Source organism: Carex rostrata, chromosome 19 (genome assembly GCF_964058835.1).
Source record: "Carex rostrata chromosome 19, lpCarRost1.2, whole genome shotgun sequence".
In the NCBI taxonomy this organism is placed as follows: domain Eukaryota; kingdom Viridiplantae; phylum Streptophyta; class Magnoliopsida; order Poales; family Cyperaceae; genus Carex; species Carex rostrata.
Genome location: NC_135936.1, coordinates 8094775 through 8115964, shown reverse-complemented (window position 1 = coordinate 8115964; position 21190 = coordinate 8094775). Strand labels below are relative to the sequence as shown.

Below are 21190 nucleotides of genomic sequence, written 5' to 3'. Positions count from 1 at the left end.
TGGATTGTCCCCGCACAATTGGGGACCATTAAATAAACTATCCCCTCACCCAATGATAAATACTTCTCAGACATAAGGATAAATACTTTATATTACATGGATAAAAACTTATGAGACATAATTGCAACTTTCAGTACAATATCAATGATAAATACTTCTCAGATATAAGAATAAATACTTTATGATATATTTATAAATACTATATGTTACATGGATAAATACTTATCAGACATAATTGCAACTTTCAGTAAAATATCAATTATAAATATTTCTCAGACATAATGATAAATACTTTATGTTACATGAATAAATATTTTATGTTACATGGATAAATATTTCTCAGACATAATTGCAACTTACAGTAAAACATCTGTGATAATGATAAATAATTCCCACATATAATCGTAAATACTTGTCAGAACAACGATAAATACTTTCTTGAACTTTGTTCTTGAACTTGTCAATAAGTAATGTTTAATCAAATCAAAGTATTATCATGTCAGGGACAATGATAAATACTTTTCAGACATAAGGATAAATATTTGTCAGAATAATGATAAATACTTTCTTGAACATCAATAAACAGATAAATATTTATTAGCAGGAATTGTTATTAAATGATAGTATAATTAATGCGGGAATTGTTATTAGAGGACAGTATAATTAATGTGGGGATTGTTAATTAATGCGGGGATTGTTATTAAAGGGCAGTAATTAATGCGGGGATAAATGGAAATTCTTAGAGGAATTAATGCGGGGATAAAAGGCAGTTAAGGGAGTTAATTTGGAGAGAGAGAGAGTACGGGGTTAAATAGGGGGACAGGGGTGAGGGGATCAATATAATTATTCTAAAAAATTTTGAACCAAAAATAAATCTACAAATTGATATTTATATAGTACTATTAGTAGCACGAATTATTATTTATCTTAAAAAATTACCTCAGATCTTCTAGATGCAACCTTGGAAGCTTTCGTCACATTTACCTCCCCATAGTTCCCTAAAAATTCTCTAATTATTACTTCACTTTATTTTCTTTGTTTTTAACTTGCTTTTTTTAGGTATTCTAGAAAGTAATTATTTAAACTTTACTATTTTTGAAAAGAAAAAACTCGCAATTAACCGCCCAATTTCTCTCAATTCCAACAATAAACCTTCTCTGTCTTTTTTTTTTGAAATCCTGGCAGAGGCTGCCTAGGGAATAAACCTTCTGTCTTTCCCTATCTCTCTCTCTCTCTCTCTCTCTCATCTCCCAAAATTTAGAATCATTTTGCATGGTTTCCATGAAATAATATCAAGCAAATAAAATAAAGGCGTTGAAGGGATAGAAACTTGGAGCCTGGCAATATATATAGTTGTTACGTCGCATTGTACGAATTAAGGAGATCAGATGGCAACCTTAGACAAAAAAGAAACCAAGAAAGATGAAAGAGTGCCATTTTACAAGCTTTTCGCCTTCTCTGACGGGTACGACAAGCTTCTGATGTTTGTTGGATTTGTCTCAGCAATTGCCAATGGCCTCGCCATGCCTTTGATGACCCTCATCTTTGGTCAATTGATTGATGCATTTGGAACCACCATTAAAGATGATGTTGTGCATCAGGTTTCAAAGGTGACATTTTTTTATTGGATTTCGCTCAAGGGAAAATTATTGTGAAAAATATTTCTTGATATTTTCTTGAAATAGTTTCTTTTGTCCTTCTTCATTAAATGTTTCTGTATTTTAATTTAGACGGTTTGAATTCAGGGGCAAAAATATATTGTCCTACCTCGAGATTTTTTTTTTTTTTTTTTAATCTGAATAGTGATGATTCATGGAAATGATATAAACAATCTTAGACTAGGATTTAGTTGAAATTTTTAATGTTTTCTATATATCATACGTTTATGATTGCTCGTGGGATTCTTGTTTTTGGTTCAATTTTGGTGCAAACACTACTCTTTTTCAGAGTATATTCTTAACAATGGTTCAAGCAAATTTTTTGCTTAGTTTCAACGCCAGAATGAAGTAATCTTTTTAAATGTATAGGTTAAGGGCCTACCTTGGACTTTTATAAAACCAATAAAAAAAAGTACGAAAAATAATTAAATAAAACTTTTACGTCTAAATTTTGAGAAACTAGATTGCTTGAAATATATTAAAAAAAAAACAAAAATTCCAGCCAATGCCAAATTTTTGGAGGAGGGTTCCAATACCTCATGTTTTTCATATCTCATCATACTTTATATATTCATTTTCAAAGTTCAAACTGTCGATCCAAACCGACATGATATCCATACTAAAATATGTTTGGGGATGAAATTTTATAATATTTGGAGACTTTTTACTATTTTTTAAGATAGATACAAAATCACTGTTTCCGGACTGTTAAAAAAAAGTGATTTTCTACCCATATGAAAAAAATAGTAAAATGTTTTAAAAAATTATAAAATTTCATCTCCAAACATATTTTAGTATGAATATCATGTTGAGTGGTTCTGATCGACAGTTCGAATTTTGAAAATAAAGATATAAAATATGAGGTATGATAAGATATGAAAGGTACGAGCTATTGGAACCCTCCTCAAGTGTTTTTGATATCTATGATTCTATGTACCACCTAACAAGGATATGATGAAAGTGAATGTTAATTAAAAGCTAGTCAATTATAATATTTAGTTTGGTGAATATATTGCTTTGCCGAGATTTAATTAAGTACAGTACGTGACGTTTGATCCTTTTTTTTTGACCTTTCAGATAGCTTTGAAGTTTGTATATCTTGCTGCTGGATCAGGGGTTGCTGCATTTCTTCGTAAGTGTACTTACATGATAATTAAGTACTAAGTGCATTTAACCATAGCCAAGGAAATGGAATATCAATTACTTGACCCGACAAGGATAATATGTCTTAATCCTTAGTGACACTGAAATATCAACTTTTCACATGATTATTAGGTTTTACGCTTTCCAAATTCATACAACACTCTAATTCGATGGATGCCACAAAAACTCTTGAAATTGTCAATTTTGAATCTATTAATTGCTTACCTTTAATCTTAATTACATACATTTTAGTGTTTAGTTGTATGATACTGACATCATCAGTAAAACATGTATACTTTATCAAAAACGAATTATAATATTGACATCATCAGTAAAACATGTATACTTTATAAAAAACGACCAAATTTTTTTCAAAATTGTAACAAGTAAACCAGCCCAGCATTTTGTAACTGAGAAATTTGTTCTGATTCCATTAATCATGATAAAGAGTTGCAAGTGGCAAGAAGATTTTTTTTTTTTTTTTGAGAGAGATAATTAACATATGAATTGAATTGATAGAGGTGGGAAGTTGGATTGTGGCGGGAGAAAGACAATCAGCAAGAATTCGCGGTTTATACCTTAAGACAATACTTAAACAAGATATTGCGTTTTTTGACACCGAGACAACAACGGGAGAAGTGATTGGAAGAATGTCTGGTGACACAATCTTGATCCAAGATGCCATTGGTGAAAAGGTATGATGTCTTCCTTCTTTATTACTTTCTCAAGGAAGCATTTTATATTTTTAATTGCCTGCCAAGCACAAGGAGAGTGAGAGGCACAGCCCCAAACCAGGGAATTTTCTCTGGTTCTGTCACTTTAGATACCAATGAAAGAGGAAGAGAAGGAGAGATGATCATAATGAAGAAGAAGAAGAAGAAGAAGAAGAAGAAGAAGAAGAAGAAGAAGAAGAAATATGTAGCGGTTTGGATGTTTGGAATCGGGTGTGTATTGTTGAAACCTTCCTTTGGGATTGGCAACTTTCCTTTTGGTGAGATATCTGGTATTTGGCAATGTTGGCTGTCTTTTGATCCTCTATGAATAGCAGATATAAGTCTGTTTGTGGTGAACCTCTATAGTTAGTAGAGAGATTTGAAGCTCGGGATTACGCCCCAATAGTTGATGGGTTGGAGAATTCTTTGTGTGTGTAGCACAGAGATAACAGAATGTCTCTTGAACTTCTTCCTGTGTAACTTGTTTTATTGTATTTAGCACAGAGATGATGGAACTAGTGCACTACAGAGTTGAAGATATAATTACTTGTATAATGTGCTTTATTTTGTAATTATAATGATCTGTTCTCATCAATTACTTTTGTTAGGTTGGGAAGTTTCTCCAGCTGGTATCGACGTTTGTAGGTGGATTCGTGATTTCTTTTATCAAAGGATGGCATCTAGCTATTGTCTTGCTTGCCTGCTTGCCTCCCATAGCAATTGCCGGTGGGGTCATGTCAGTACTGATGTCAAAATTTGCAGCCAGAAGTCAATTGGCATACACTGAAGCTGGGAACGTGGTCGAACAGACCATAGGCGCAATTCGTACTGTGAGTTCATGAACTCAATTCTTACATCTCAAAACTGTTGCAATCAGTTAATTTTTTTTTTTAAATTGATTTTAGTAACTTCAGACCTTATGTTGCTATCTTTGAAGGGATTATGATTTTTAATTTGTTTTAGATTAAAGTTGGAGCGGTGTCGTCATCTTGCGACATTATAATTTTTTTCTTTGCTTTATTTTAATTTTATAAATTATTTTTAAAGCACACCCTTGGTTTTTTTTTTTTTTTTTGGCAATCTTTCTGAGGACTTCCTGTGAAGATTTCATTTAGCTTCAGAGTATTATTTCATTTAAGATATTTAAAGTCAATGTGGCATTCAGAAGCTTAAGAGAACTAATGTCATTTTACCATGAATCTTTTTGGAAAAGCTAACTCAATGTTGAAATATACTAAGAAGAAGTTTGATTACATGAAATTTTAGGTTGTTTCTTTCACTGGAGAGAAGAAGGCAACGGGGAAGTATGACAACCTCTTGAAATCAGCTCGCAATGTGACAGTGCACCAGGGTACAGCTGCAGGCACGGGAATTGGAACAGTTCTCCTTTGTATATTTTCTAGCTATGGTTTAGCCATCTGGTATGGATCAAGGCTGATCATAGATAAAGGTTACACAGGAGGCACTATCATAAATGTAATCATGGCCATCATGACTGGTGCAATGTAAGTTTCTCTAATTTTTGCCTGTATTGATCTGAATTTGGGATGTTCGCCATGGTACCAATTATCCTCAGTTTTGCAAGGAAATGAATTTAGCTCAATCTAATCTCTAATAACCCTCAATATTGCAACAAAGAAATTATCATTAAATTAATACACTTAATTGAGCAATTGAGCATAAATTAGCTTTAATCTAGCCGCATGTTTGTCTGATTGACACAAGACAAGAACAAAAAGGAGAAAACTAATAAGATATAATTCAAATAAGGGTTTGCACTCTCTGTTTTGACTACATCCTTTTTTCTTTGTTATGATTTCTTGTCCAGGTCACTAGGACAGGCATCGCCTTGCATAAATGCCTTTGCTTCAGGTCAATCGGCAGCATACAAAATGTTTGAGACAATCTATCGTAAACCCTTGATTGATTCTTACAGCCCAGATGGCATCGTTCTAGAACATATGAAAGGTGACATAGAACTGAAGGATGTATGTTTCACCTATCCTGCAAGACCCGACCAACTAATATTCAACAATTTCTCATTGTTTGTACCACATGGCACAACCATGGCCTTGGTTGGGGAGAGCGGGAGCGGCAAATCTACAGTTATCAGTCTAGTAGAAAGATTCTACGATCCTCAATCTGGTGAGGTCTTGGTAGATGGTGTTGATGTAAAGAACATGAAGTTGAGTTGGTTAAGGGAGCAGGTTGGGCTTGTGAGCCAAGAGCCAATTTTGTTCACAACTACTATTAGGGAAAACATTGAGTATGGAAAGAAAGGTGCAACAGATGAAGAGATCAGGAGAGCAATTGTGATGGCCAATGCCGCAAAGTTCATCGACAAGTTGCCCAATGTAAGGAACTTGGATTTTTTTTTTTTTTTTGTCATTGTCCGTTACAATTGATGTAGAATGATTGATTTTGGTTTTATAAATGGATATGATCTTGCAGGGGCTTGATACAATGGTAGGTGAGCATGGGACCCAAATGTCAGGAGGTCAAAAACAGAGGATAGCAATAGCTAGAGCAATCTTAAAGAATCCCAAGATTCTACTCCTCGATGAAGCGACAAGTGCTCTTGATGCAGAGTCTGAAAAAGTAGTACAAGATGCTCTTTTAAAGATCATGGTAAACAGGACCACTATAGTTGTTGCACATCGTCTTAGCACAGTAAAAGGTGCTGATGCAATATCAGTGGTGCATCGAGGGAAGCTAATTGAGCAAGGTTTCCTCTTTTGGTTTTTAATTTACATCTTACAATAATTAATTTGTCATTATATTAATGTTGTCTTTTTCATTACTGTATTCTTCTTTAATTTGTCAAACAGGCTCACATGCAGAATTGATAAAAAATCCTGACGGGGCATACTCACAACTCATACGGTTACAAGAGTTGAATGCACAAAACGAAGAAGCCGTATTAGCAATTGAACAGAAAAACTCTGCTCTATCCAATGGTTCAAGATCTTCGTTTGAGCAGTCAATGTCCAGAATTTCATCTCACAGCTTAAGCCAAAGAAGTTCTTTCTCCTTTTCCTTCAAAAAGAACCGTTCGGCCCAAAACAATTCTGATGATCAAGAAAAACTCGGAACTGAAATACCAAAGAATGGAGATGTATCAATCACACGTCTTGCTAGCCTCAACAAGCCAGAAACACCAGTGCTATTACTTGGTACCATCGCAGCGGCTGTGCATGGAGTTATTCTACCCGTGTTTGGCTTGTTGCTTTCTACAGCTATTAAGATCTTCTTTGAGCCACCTCATCAACTGAGAAAGGACTCAAGGTTTTGGGCTGGTATTTTTGTGCTTCTAGGTGCAATAGGCTTTGTTGCACTCCCTATTCAGTATTATTTGTTTGGATTTGCGGGAGGAAAGCTTATAGAACGGATTCGTTCGTTGTGCTTCGAGAAAATTGTGCATCAGGAAATTGCCTGGTTTGATGAACCATCACACTCTAGGTACACATTTCAAAGTGAAACGATTCTCTCTTTTTCTGCCAATTTTCTCTGTTTAAAATAGTTTCTTTTTCAGTGGTGCAATAGGTGCAAGGCTCTCTGCAGATGCGGCAGCCATAAAAGGACTTGTCGGTGATTCACTGGCACTAATTGTCCAAAATTTGGCTACTGTTACTGCTGGCTTTGTTATTGCAATGGTTGCCAACTGGAAGCTGGCTTTAATTGTGATATGCATTCTTCCTTTCATTGGAGCACAGGGATATGCTCAAATGATGTTTCTGAAGGGATTTAGCGGTGATGCGAAGGTAAATAAAACACTTTATTCAATAGCTCGGATATAGAAATGATAACAATTAACAAGCACCTTGAAAAAAGAAATCGGATGCAATTAAGAATTAAACCACTCTTACTGTACCTTACATTTATACAAAAGAATTTAATTTTGTTTTTAAACAGAAAAAGTATGAAGAAGCCAGCACAGTGGCTAACGACGCTGTAGGCAGCATACGCACTGTTGCTTCCTTCTGTGCAGAGAAGCGGGTTCTAGAGGCTTATGAGAAAAAATGTGCTGAGCCGGTGAAGCAGGGAGTGAGGCAAGGACTTGTAAGTGGAATTGGCTATGGCTTTGCGTACATGCTGCTTTACTGCAGCTATGCTCTTTGCTTCTATGTGGGCGCTTTATTTGTTCACAAGGATCAAGCTACCTTCAGCCAAGTCTTTCGGGTCAGTACAAAATAATTATATTTTCTTATTTAAAGTTTTAAGCTAAAGACCAAAGCTCATTTGTTACTTAGTAGTTAGTCGTATTGTCTGGTAAACTACCACATTTGATTTAAATTTTGTTTTATTTTATGAATAGTTCTCTGTTAACAAATACTGGTTGTTTGATTTTGCAAAAATTTAGGTTTTCTTTGCATTGACCATGGCAGCGGTTGGGGTTTCAAATTCAAGTGCATTGGGTCCTGATATGAACAAAGCCAAGGACTCGGCAGCTTCTGTCTTTGAATTTCTTGACAGGAAGTCTAAGATTGACTCGAGCATTGATACAGGTAGGGAGTTGGCGAACTTGAAAGGGGAAATTGAGCTCAAACATGTTGCTTTCAGGTATCCAAACAGGCCAAATGTAGAGATTTTCAGGGACCTCTGCTTGAAGATGCCCTCTGGAAAGGTATTAAGTCTGACAAGCAGTGCTGTACCATAAATTTTTATTTTTTTATGAAGTTTTTCTTTAAGTCTGGATGATGATAGCTAACTTTTTTTCTTAATAAATCTGACTAAGACTGTTGCACTAGTTGGGGAAAGCGGAAGTGGCAAATCAACTGTGATTGCACTGCTAGAAAGGTTCTATGACCCTGACTCAGGTTCCATCTTCCTTGATGGGTGTGACCTAAAATCATTCAAGTTAAATTGGCTGAGGCAGCAAATGGGTCTTGTCGGGCAAGAGCCTGTACTGTTCAATGAGAGCATAGGAGCCAACATAGCCTATGGAAAAGAAGGCCAAGTGACTCAAGACGAGATTGTTGCAGCTGCAATTGCAGCAAATGCACATGGCTTCATCTCTGCCCTCAGTGATGGGTATGTTTCGCCTTTTATTATTTTATCAAGTTGTAGTGCAATTTTGAATAGGTTTTGTTAATTTGCATGATTTCCTATTTTCTGAAATTCATTCCATAATGTCATCAGCCAAAATATTATTTCTGGTCACTGCCAATCCATATTTTTTTTCCAATTTTCAATTTTTCAGAGTACACATTCTGACAAAGCAGGAATAAAATATATATATAGAGAGAGAGAAAGGAAAATAATGTTCATGTTTTTTGAAGCTGAACAAAAGTCATGGCCAAAAACAGGTATAACACAAATGTGGGAGAGCGGGGGCTCCAGATGTCAGGTGGCCAGAAGCAGCGTATTGCAATAGCCAGAGCAATATTGAAGGACCCGCGAATTTTACTTTTGGATGAGGCGACAAGTGCACTGGATACCGAGTCAGAACGGTTCGTACAGGAGGCACTGGATAATGTAATGGTTGGACGAACAACAGTAGTAGTGGCTCACCGGCTATCAACTATCTCAGGCGCACATAAAATTGCTGTCGTCAAAGATGGTGTAATAGCTGAGCAAGGGAGACATGAAGATTTGATACAAATTTCAGATGGCGCATACGCTTCACTCGTCGCATTGCATTCTAGTTCATCTGGTTGAATCAATAATCAATTTTGTTTCCTAAGTTGCAGGGAGATTCTAGTTCTGGTGTTAGTTAAGGGATCAATTTGTGTGTAGCATTGTTAAGATTACTAGAATATGAAAGAAGATGTGTTATACAGATGTTAGTTCATTGCTAAGAAATTTAGAGTATTAATTTGAATTCCATATGTAAAATCATTTCAATCTTTCTTGAGTAACAGTACTGTGCCACCTCGAGTTTAAACGCAAAACCATTTGGAAACCATCCTATAAACTGTCCCTTAGAATTGTTCTAGCAAAATTTCCTGAAAAATATCTGTTTATATTAACATAAATAAATATATTGAAAACATTAGTTATGCATGCAATTTACAATAACAGCTACACTACACCTATTTTTGTTATAAAATTGATATATCCTATCTATTGTAATAATAATTCGTATTGGTTTTAGCAATTTTTCAGGGTGTAACAGTCAAATAACAAATATACATGTAATTTGTTGTAAATTCATTATTATATTTTTTTTTTGTTCACACAAAAATAGATGTATTCTTTTGAAATCATTCTGATAGTTATTTTTGCCAATTTTGTCGGTTTAATCACTTGCATGATTTTAGAATTAATCGAAAATATATATTGGGATCCACTAACTATCCCCCATTCATTCCTCAGTCAATAATTACTTGTGGGGACTGTTAACTAACTGAACTTCATTAATTACTTGGGAACCACCTAATATTTTATAGATTTTATAACTGACACGTGCAAATATGGCTACCTATGCGCGCAAGTGTTAATATATAATATATCAAGAATTCATACCTAAGATACCAAGTATTTCGAAAAAAAAAAACTGGACACATCACACACACATCTTTTACACGTTTTTAGAGTTGGATTTTTTTTTCTCTGTTCAATCTCGTCAATATTTCTGACGATCTGTCAGGAAATTTGCAAATCTAAAACCATGGACGTCTTCTACGTAATTTTCTCTTTCAAATGAGATCCATGATGACGTACTTTCGGATTGTCCATCGTATAAGTATTCATACCTTGTTATGCAAATATTCATATATCATTGTGAATATCTTGTCGTATAAGTATTCATATCTTGTTGAGCAATATTCATACCTCCTCGTTCAAGTATCCATATCTCGTAATGCATGTGTATATAATTCATGTCTGAAGTGTTTGTACCTAATATATTTTATCAATTTTTTTTCCATATGACACAGGATGACGTCTGAAAATATTAATATTAAATAGTGCAAATATTTATAGATCGTTATGCAAGTGTAAATAGTTCATATGTCAATTGTTATTAACTAACATAATTTATGAAATTTTTATTTTTTTTTCCATATGGCACAGGATGATGTATGAAACTATTAATTTCAAATATTGCAAGTATTCATACCTTGTCATGCAAATGTTAATAGTTTATGTATCAAGCGTTTTATCTAAAATATTTTATCAACAGTTTTTTTTTTCTTTTAGCATCAGATGACATTTGAATGTGCTAATATAAAGTATGCAAGTATTCATACCTCCTTATGTAAGTGTAAATAGTTCATGTATCAAGTATATGTATTCATATGGCACTGGATGATATCTGAAAGTATTAATATAAAGTATTGCAAGTATTCATACATCATTATGCAAGTGTGAATAGTTCATGTATCAAGTATTTGTATCTAACAAACTCTATCAATTTTTTTCACATGATACTAGATGATGTCTGAAAATATTAATATCAAGTATTTCAAATATTCATACATTGTCATACAAGTGTAAATATTTCATGTATCAAGTGTTTGTATCTAACATATTCTCTATTTTTTTCTTGTAGCACTAGATGACGTTTGCAAGTATTAATATCAAGTATTGTAAGTATTCATACCTCATAAAGTAAGTATTAATACTTATAACTGAAGTATGAATTGTTACGTTGAAAAGTATCTTAATTTAATTTTTTTTTTACAAATTACTCTATTTGGTGTTTGATTGTATTAATACGTAATATGGAAAGTATTCACACCTGTGCATTTATGTACTAATATTTACGTTGTAGACTATGTTACATGGATACAAGTACGGATAAAAAATTTTATCCTTATCTGTGTTTTCGGATACAATATGGATTAGATAAACGGATAATCGGTCTAAACAAACGTTTTTTTACTACACGGCTAATTAAACATATTTGTGCAGTACATGTTACTAAAACTGTAAACACTTTGCTAAACTTGTGAGCAACAGGCGCAAAGAAACTAATGATGATAAAAAACAACATAGCAGGAAACTATTGCCTAGCTTTCCATCCAATACCTAATTAGACATAATTTTAGGCGCTCCCCAATTTTTCCAATTATTGCATAAGAATCAGGGGTACTAAATCAAAAGCATAGGTTTCGTTGCTCCTAAAATCAAAATTCAAATATTCCAACTTCAATTGAGACTTAAATTGCCCCGCGTAAAATTACGAAACAAACAAAAACAAGGATTACTGTGCTCCTTGAAGCTAAGCCCGCTAGCGTTGTGGTTGTAAATCTCGTTAATGGCGTGCTCAATGATTTGTCAGATGCGATCAGTGTACTTATGATCGACCTCAATCCTGTGCTTGTAGACTTCGATCTTAAACACCTTCTTCTTCGATGGATTACTCATCGCTCAACTCCTGGAGGATGAATGGGGGATTTAAGATGGGAGGTAAAAATCTTTATTTTTATATATTATGCATGTAATTTGAAGTGATTGCTATAGTGCACCTCTTTGTGGCGTAAATATTGGTATATTTTCTTAAAATTATTCTATTATAATTTGTTTAAGTTTTAGGAATTATTCGGAAAATAACAATCTAATTTGGTCAAGTATTGAAATTATTTAGATATTATTTGCTGAATTGAATTAGATATTATTTTTGCATAAAGCTTGATGTGCTTGTACGAAATTGTTCTAATAAATATTTGTTCAAGTGTTACGAAATTGTTCTAAATAAAAATGATCTTATAAAATGTTGATTTTACATCTTTTGATTCGGCACGTTGTTTTCTACGTAGTTCTGGTCACAGGATAAGCAACATGGGCTCTCTCATTATTTACAATGGAAATGTTTCCTTCGATCAAATTTGGGCCTAAGGCCCATTAGCGCCAGGCCTGTAAATTCAAGTGCATTTGGTCCAATATAAGAAAGCCTCCGACTAGGCGGCTTCTGTCTGTGAAATTCTTGACAGGAACTGATGGGAGTTGGAAAATTTAAAAGATAATTAAATTGAGCTCAAACATGTAGATATTTCAGGCACCTCTATGGCTCTACCAGTACAACTATGTGGCAAATCAAATCCATGGTTTAAAACAGGTACCGTACAACTATGTGGGAGAGCCGAGTCAGAGTCGGTTGTGCAAGAGCCAAGAGGCCATGGATAGTGTAATGGTTGGAGAACAAAAGACAGTAACAGTTGTTAAAAAGGGACGTAGTGTTGCAAACTGCCTGATCTGCTTGATCAGTATTCAATTTTGTTTTCCAAGTTAAAAGGGCAGATTATTTTCCTTTTATAATGAATTAAAAATAATATGAACAGTGGTAGTGAATTAAAAATAATAATACAAGATGGCGTCTTAACCTCATCAAAAGTGCTAAAGTAAGAAGAACAAATTAATTAAGATCCCAATTAATAATTATATATAATTAGCCTTGGAAGAGTGAATGTTTGATTGATTGATTGAGCAAGTGTGTGAGTGAGTGAGTGAGTGAGATCAGTCGACCCACCAAATCATCAACCAAACTTCACCAACCAATAACGGTATTGTGAAGCTACCCAATATTACTTACTAATTTTTCTTCAATTCCTTGCACACTTGCAATCATTGGCAAGGAAATGTGTCAAAACAATCAAAAAAGGTTAATACCTGGCAATGAGTTGGTAGTAAGCGAGCCACGCAGCCACACTATATTGGCATATTCCTTTGTAAACCCTGCAAGTCTCTTGCTACTTTCACGCAACCGCTCTTTTTATCCGTACCGCTACTAATGGGGCTTGCTTTTATCTAATAAACCACCACATTGGACACCAGAAAAATTGAAAAATATCAAAGTTCGTCATCGCGGGAAAGTTTACAAAAATAAAAATTTAACATTCTTTCTTTTATTTCCTTTTATTTATTAAATTTATTTTTTAGACAAATATATATACCTCTTCTTTTCTAATGGAGATGTTCCTTATAATTAACAACATAATAAACTTCTATAATATAATGTTTAGGTCCTTCAACTTTATTTTGGTTCAATTAAACTACTATACTAATTAAACATGATTCAATTCACACCTTCTGTTGGCAAGTCATTAACAAATTTCCCCCTTCTCTTCGAATTTGTATCCTCTGCGTTAACTCAAAATGGAATCTTTTGAGTTAATTAATCTTGACCATCCAATCTATTTTAAGATTCGTGCAAACTAGATCCGCACTAATATTAAAGGGTCCCCTATATCATAAACAAATATTGGCTTAGCTCCATTTAAAATCAGACGGTCAAGATTCATTAACTCAAAAGATTCCTTTTTGAGATGCGCATTTCTTCCCTTCGTCGTTGTTCTTTTTTTCTTTTGGTAACTAATTATTTCTGGAGGAGGAATCCAATTACACTTTTTTTTTATGACACCGAATTACATTTTAGATTTTTAAAGTCCAAACAGTCGATCCAAACCGTCCAACATGATGGATATATTAAAATGTGCTTGCAGATCAAATTTTATATTTTTTTTTTTAAAATTTTACTATTTATTAAAATGGGTACAAAAATTCAATGGTCTAAATATAGCAATTTTGTTAAATACTTAATAAATAGTAAAAAAAGTTCCAAAAAATGTAAAATTTGATCTACAAGCACATTTTAATATATCCATTATGTTGAACGATTTGGATCAACTATTTGAATTTTAAAAAGTTTGAAAATCAATAGTATAATTCGGTGTCACAAAAAAAAATGTAATTGAATCCTCATCCTCCTCTTATTTCTGACTCACTCCAAAAAAAAATTTAAATATTTATCTTGGGATGAAAAAAGTTTAAAAGCGAAAAGGCATGGGCCCATGGAATTCAACTAATATGTCAGGTGCAAGGCTGGTTTATTTATTGAGAAAGTGCATGACTTCGTCTTCATGACGTCATATTTCATCTAACAGAAAAAGGTCCATTATGGTGACAGCCCAGAAAAATAGGCAACCAAAAAAAAACTTAAAAGGGATTTAATTTCTGTTAATGAAAAGAAATGAAGAAAACAAAAATGGAGAAATTAAAAGAAAAGGTATTTTATGAAACCAAGGTAAACTCAGGTTCAATTTTTTTTTTCGAGCAATTCAGTCCGAGATATTTTCACAAGTTTTACAATATTTTTTGTTTTAAATATGTGAAAAATAACTAGGACCGAAATGGCATATCGGTTCGTATGATTTATGTAAAAACCAAAGCAATGAAGTTGATTTGGTAAAATCTATTTTTTTATTTATTTATGGTTTCTAAAAATTATTCTGCTCGGAGAGTCGAGGACACTCCTTGTGAAAAACAGCACAACTTTCATGTGAAATTTATTTTTAAAAATTATAATGATAATAAAGAAGAGAACCATGCATCACACAAGCATGAAAAACAAAGCAGAAAAATTGGATTGGGGAATCTTGGTAATATCTAAGAAATCTTGACAATCATTAATTGTTGGTTTCTGAATTTTGAAAGGTACACACCAACGTACAATTTCCTTTTAGGTTCTTTCAATTGGAGGAATTTGGATTTAGATCAGATCACATACTACAGTTGAAAATGGATTGCCATTTTTTGTCAGGGCCCCCAAATTTAATGGCCATACACTGAAATGGAAATATTTTCTTCAAATAAATTCAAAGATATACATGATAAGACAAGGAATGTTATTACCTTTTATTATTAAAAAAATTCAGATATTATTTTTGCTAAAATTATCATCCAATCATTTTATATTAGCTCTTTTTTTTCTGTCGTTGCTGTTTGTCAACATCATATAACAACAAGCCCTATGTTTATTTTAATTTTTGCACAATTTAAAATTTCTAACTGCACCAACCATACAAAAAAAATTCTAACTGGATACTGTTTTATTGTCTTTTTCCTTTTGATTTTGTCGACCACATAATTAATTATTAAAGATACACATGTACTATGTAGACCATGACGGAAATAAGTTAGATTTTAAAAATAACCTTTCCTAATGCATGCCTTTCTTTCTCTTGATGGAACACTATTCATTATTCAATCAATAATCAGTTCTACCAACCGAGTCTAGCATTTCTATTTTATTTTTTATTTTTATATATAGGTCAACCAACATACCGCACATAGATAACGTCAGTTAATTGCTTTTTTTATTTTTTTTATTTTGCATATACTATATTATTTTCGACATCAGGACGTAAAATCGGAAAATTAATTCTTCGAAAGGACAGTAATTACGAATGCCAGTGACATTTATAGCACTTATGATGAACCAATCACAGAAAATATTGACTCGCTACATTGAGAGTTACACTGAGTATTGGCACAAATGAAGCTTTTTTTTTTAACATCATACCAGTTGAGAAACTGCTTTGGCAGTTTGGTGGAATAATCGCATAGAATAAGAATGAATGGAATAAAGATGTTTAAATCATTTGAAGTAACAAAGAATTTAGCTAAGAATTGGAATTATCCCAGGTACCTTAATTCTCTTGTTAAATACCTTCATATTTACACAAAATTAAAAAAAAATAATAATAAGAGAACCTACAACCTAAGAACTAGCTAGACTACAATCAACCAATCAAATTTCTCCTATCAAACCACAATTCTCAATTTCTCATGGTATTTTAATTTACCCCCCTCAAAAAAATGAAAATCACCACAGCCATGTGGCTTGAACTGGAACTCCCCTGTTTCCATGTGATCTCCAACCAAATTCACCTCCTCTTCTTCTTCTTCACCCCCACTTGTCATAGGAGCGTCAGCAATAAATGCATCTCCACCCTTGCATCTTACAGTGATCCAGTCTTCATCATCACTCCATGAGGACCCCGCAATGGTCCCACCGGCCAGCATCCCAATTCTCTCAAGTGGTTCTGATTCCAGATTATGTGTCAGAGACTCCCACATTCCTTGATCAAGGATGCTAATAGGAGAAACACATGATTCAATCACACTCTTTTCTGACATAGAATTATCGGACGAGACAACAAAAGGATGGTTAATTAACTGCGCAGCCGACCACCTCTTCTGTGGGTCTCTGATCAAACACTTTGACAGAAAATCCTTCGCTTCATCTGAAATCCAATTTGGTACAACTGGTATGTCAGAAGAGTACCCAATGTGCTGAAGAACTGCAAACGGGTCAGAAAACCCCGCCCAAGGGACACCTCCACTCAACATCTCAAGGACTGTGCAACCAAGGGCCCACATGTCAGCTGGTGCCCCCTGCTCTTCCCCTCTTGCCACCTCTGGGGCCATGTACATTGGTGTACCCTTTATCTGGGAACTACCAATTTCGCAAAATTCAATCTTTGCGCACCCGAAATCCGCAATTTTGGCACGGCCATTAGACCCGACTAGCACATTTTGGCCTTTGATGTCACAATGCACGATCCCTATGTCATGTAGGTACACCAATCCAGAGAGAATTTCACATGTCCGGGACCGGATGAAGGATTCCGTGAGGCTACCATGCTGTTTACTGACCTCGTCAGAGAGAGACCCACCAGGTGCATACTCCATGAACAAATTGTAGCACAATTGGTTGGTAGAAGAATCCTTCGAGGTCTCAGAGCCGAGGTAGGAGATGATAAAAGGGGAATTGAGAGCGGAAAGGATGTTCTTCTCTCTCCTGAGGACCATGGCACCGGACAACGGAACTGTTTTTACCGCAAACACTTCACCGGTGGTGGAGTTGGTGGCAACGGAGACGGTTGCGCAAGAGCCGCGGCCAATCTCGTGGCCACGGCGCCACGTCTTGATCTCCATTGATGAACTTGTTTACAGAGAAAGAAAGAAAGAGAGAAGGAAATGCGATGTTGGTTTCTTTCCGTTCTCTCTTTCCTTATGTTCCTCTATTTCTATTTTGGCGAAGCCGCGAACAAGGGAGAATGTTGAGAACTTGAGATGCGCTTAAATATCCCATCCAGGTCGCTTTTAACTGGCCTTGGTAGTTAAATTTAGAAGGCGTTCAAGGCGGTACATACAAAGAGAGTGTTATGGCCTAGACCCGGTCTATGGATTACCAGGTGAAACTCATCTAAAAAGGAAAAGAATAGCTGCGGCTGTTACGGTGTGGGCCCACAAGAGGTCCATGCTTCACTCGACCACTCTCTTAATAGCTTTTCATTCCAAGAAAACAGGATGCTGCTGTCCAAATTATAATCGTCCAATTATATCCAACGGTTGTAAACGGTTAAGATTTAAATAGGAGGATCCTGGATTAATAGTAGCAACTAGCAACAGAAAAGAAAAGGGCTCCGCTCCTCCCGTTAAGCTATTTTTCACGTGGCTAAAAAAGGGGGACCAAACTAAATATATGTAGGAGGAAGCTTGGCGTATTGGGTTATGCTATCACCTATCAGTGCCTCAATTCTCTTTCCAGTTGGAGACTCCAAAAATAACGAAATTTCATATAAATCCTTTTATAGCACATTATTATATTTAGATGTATTAGAATTTACATATATTGAAATTTTTGAATGGTATATTGGTATATGACCTGCCACTTGTTAATTATAAATAATAGCAAAATGTTAACTTGACTTAAATAGCCGAGTGATATATACTTGCATAACACGAATCCTCTAATTGTAAAACAAACTAAAAATTAACATAATTAACACTTTCGTTTTAATAACTGATGCTATTGCAATAATCATTAATAATTACGCTCAAATTAGTTTTATAATAAAAATAGGTGATATTATTATTATAAAAAAAAAAAAAAAAAAAAAAACTCTGAGCGATGCTTAATTATGTCATATTACATTGGCAACACTTGAATACACACTTCTATGAGCTCAAAATAACACTTTTATTTCAGTTAAAATTAATTATTGCTAATTCTGAAAATTTATTTTTAGAACTATTATTAGTTGTCTTAAAATACGTACTTATATGAACAAAATGACCCACTTTTTTGTTTTAGCTTTCAAAAGGGATGCATTAAATAAATAAACCCACTATGGAGAAATTTGGGTTGGATAAAAATAACTTTATTAGACTAGATCGAATTTGGTTAATTTTCTTAATTACACCATAATGGGCTCATTTACTTAAATCTTTTTCTAAATCTTATCTACAAAAATTGAAAAAAAAAAAAAAAAACGAACAGGATTTTTTATCTGTAACAAAACAAACAATTGCTGTCTTGAAATCTCCAAAATGACCACTCTAAGATGTAATAAACTTGTATGAACCGAAATAAATTAACAACTATCTGAAGCAAAATTAATTTTGTTTAGTTTTAATTTTTTGGGAAAGTTCATGAAAGCCACAGAGAGTATCTGAGAACAAAGACAGGTTTATATGGATCAATTGGTCTCCAATTTTTTTTATAATTTTTGTATTTATGTATGATTTTTTATATAATTTAGAATAAAATTTTATGATACTATTAATTTGACCTGATTATTCATCATAGAAAAAATTTTATACAATTGACTTCTGTAGCTAGAAAATCTGATTCTATCTCCGGGTAAGAACGTTAATTTAATTACAATATTTATTTATTTTTGAAGAATATTTTAGAAAATTATTTCTACACTATCATCTATTATTATTACTACTACTATTAACACAATTTTATCACTAATTTTTTTTTAACTCGAGATGAGGATTAAAGTCTCCAACTTTTAATATAGACTGAATTTTAAATCCGTTACTTTTACAAAAAAAAAAAAAAATTTGGTCCAGAATATCATTTTGGAAATAGCTGTAAATTGGTCCAAAATGAGAAAGATTCAAATGCCTTCATTTTTTGTGCCTCCATCATACCTCTATTTTTTTAAAACTTTAATAACTCAAAATTTAAAACTTAAAAGTCAAAATAAAACCGTTATATATAATCTATTTTATTTTCTCTATGTGCTCATAAAAAATTATCACATTTCAATTTTGTTTTTATATGAATCAACAAGTTCAAAAATCAACGTCTAAAAATCATCCACATTAGTCTGTTTTTTACAAGCTCTTGATGACAATCAAAATGAAATTGGAATGTCATGATTTTTTGCACGTTCATAGATAAAATGATATATATCATATCCAACGTTTTATTTTGACTTTTAAGTCTTAGATTTTATATTATTAAAGTTTTTCAATTTAGAGACAAAAAATGAAGGCATTTTAACCCTTCTCATCCAAAATTCATAGAGAATAAAAAGTTACCTCACCTCCAAAAACATTCCTTCTCCGCCGCATAGGATCACGGGATTCGTATCTCCCAGGTATTGTAGATGATTATCCTCACTTTACGGTTTAAGATTAAATCTCAATCGATTTGAAATTCGGACAGACATCGGGGACAATATTTGTGGGCTTTGAGATTTGTGCCATGTTAAAAAATAACGGTCCATATCTACTAATTGTAAAAGATTCTCTTATAAGGTATTAATTGAAGAGGATGTGAGTTCTAGAATCACATGGCATCCAAAAGGAGAACATAAACAATGACAAAAAAACAGCGCTAGGCACCAGCCCACCACCACCAGATGGTTTACTTTTACTCCGATGGAATTTTGTAAGTGGGCTAGTAATTAATTAAGCACTAATTAGGGGAAACAGCTTGGGTCCGATGGTCATCGGATCCAAAGTGGTTTTAACAGGTTCTCTCATCGTCGGATCTGCTTTAGGATCTGCGCTCGCAATTTCGCGTCTGCTTTAAAATCCGTACACACGAATCTTAAAACAAATCCGACGGTGAGAGAACTCATTGGAACCACTTTGGATCCGATGGCCATCGGACCCAAACCGATTCCCTGATCAGGGGAGAAGGGATGGTGCAGGGTTCCCATTGCACCAAATTTGTTTGGTCGGCTCCGTATTGCTAAAGCCTGTGGTACGCTAATTTGATTGCAATTATTAGCATCTAAACTATATATTTCAGCTGCCGGTCCAAATATGCTTGGAAGTTGGAACAGGTCAAGAGAGGTTTGGATTTACATTTCCTGTTTAACCCCATTTTTTTTTAATATCCAACATTAAATATAAATTAACATATCTAACTAGTTTGATTGATTTTTTTTTTTAAAATGCTCAGGCTCGACCTGGTATTTTTTTAATTCTTTTTTATTTTATTTTTTGGGCCAACTAAAGTTTCGGTTTCCTGGTATTTTTTTCTGTGAAATAGTATATAATTTAATATTTTGATTGTGTGATCTCTTTGGCAGATTGCGATGAATTTTTGAACGGATAATTGATTTAATAGGAAAAACAATCCTGAATGAAGGATAATTTAATGTAAGTGAATTAGTATAATTTAGTTTATTTTAATATAATTAGCATAATTTAGTTTATTTTAATATAATTAGCATAATTTAGTTTATTTTAGTATAATTAGTCTAATTTAGTTTATTTTAGTATATTTTAGTCTAATTAGCATAATTTAGTTTATTTTAGTATAATTACCATAATTTAATATATTTTTGTATAATTTAGCATAACTTGGGATGAGATCCCATTTTTTTTTTCAGAGGAGGTTTTTATTTATTTGGGTGCGGACTCTATTATGGGGTCCCATCCGTTAGATGTGGCTCCCAGTAAACAGGTCTGCATCCGCTAGGTGCGGTCATGATAGAAATCAAATTTTTCAGAAAAAGAGAATTTTTTGGGTTTTTTTTTTTTTTTTTTTTTTGAAGAGAGGGTACATCTAAAAATTTCGGCCTCTTCACTGTAGTTGCCGATTCAATAGAAAATACCAAACAAACAAAAAAAGCGATTAGCCAGGGAAAAAGACAAGTAGCAGTAATAGAGTACCACGATCACTCAACAAATTGAATC

General features: G+C 33.7%; 1 protein-coding gene and 1 pseudogene across 2 annotated transcripts; one reads left to right on the top strand and one right to left on the bottom strand.

Moving 5' to 3' along the window:
• The first annotated feature begins 1198 nt into the window (after window positions 1–1198).
• Window positions 1199–9295, top strand: LOC144571692 (ABC transporter B family member 9-like). Of its 2 annotated transcripts, XM_078321053.1 has the most exons (13): window positions 1199–1610; window positions 2736–2790; window positions 3321–3496; window positions 4123–4344; window positions 4781–5019; window positions 5343–5868; window positions 5966–6239; window positions 6343–6973; window positions 7047–7275; window positions 7427–7693; window positions 7875–8138; window positions 8250–8545; window positions 8821–9295. In XM_078321053.1, the coding sequence occupies exons 1-13, from the start codon at window positions 1389–1391 to the stop codon at window positions 9170–9172; spliced, it is 3753 nt and encodes a 1250-aa protein (XP_078177179.1). In that variant the 5' UTR covers window positions 1199–1388; the 3' UTR covers window positions 9173–9295. The 2 variants fall into 2 exon arrangements, with proteins under 2 accessions (XP_078177179.1, XP_078177180.1); XM_078321054.1 differs by lacking the exon at window positions 8821–9295 and having other exon boundaries at window positions 8263–8549.
• A 6592-nt stretch (window positions 9296–15887) lies between these two features.
• Window positions 15888–17444, bottom strand: LOC144571646 (mitogen-activated protein kinase kinase kinase 18 pseudogene; annotated as a pseudogene).
• Window positions 17445–21190: the final 3746 nt, after the last annotated feature.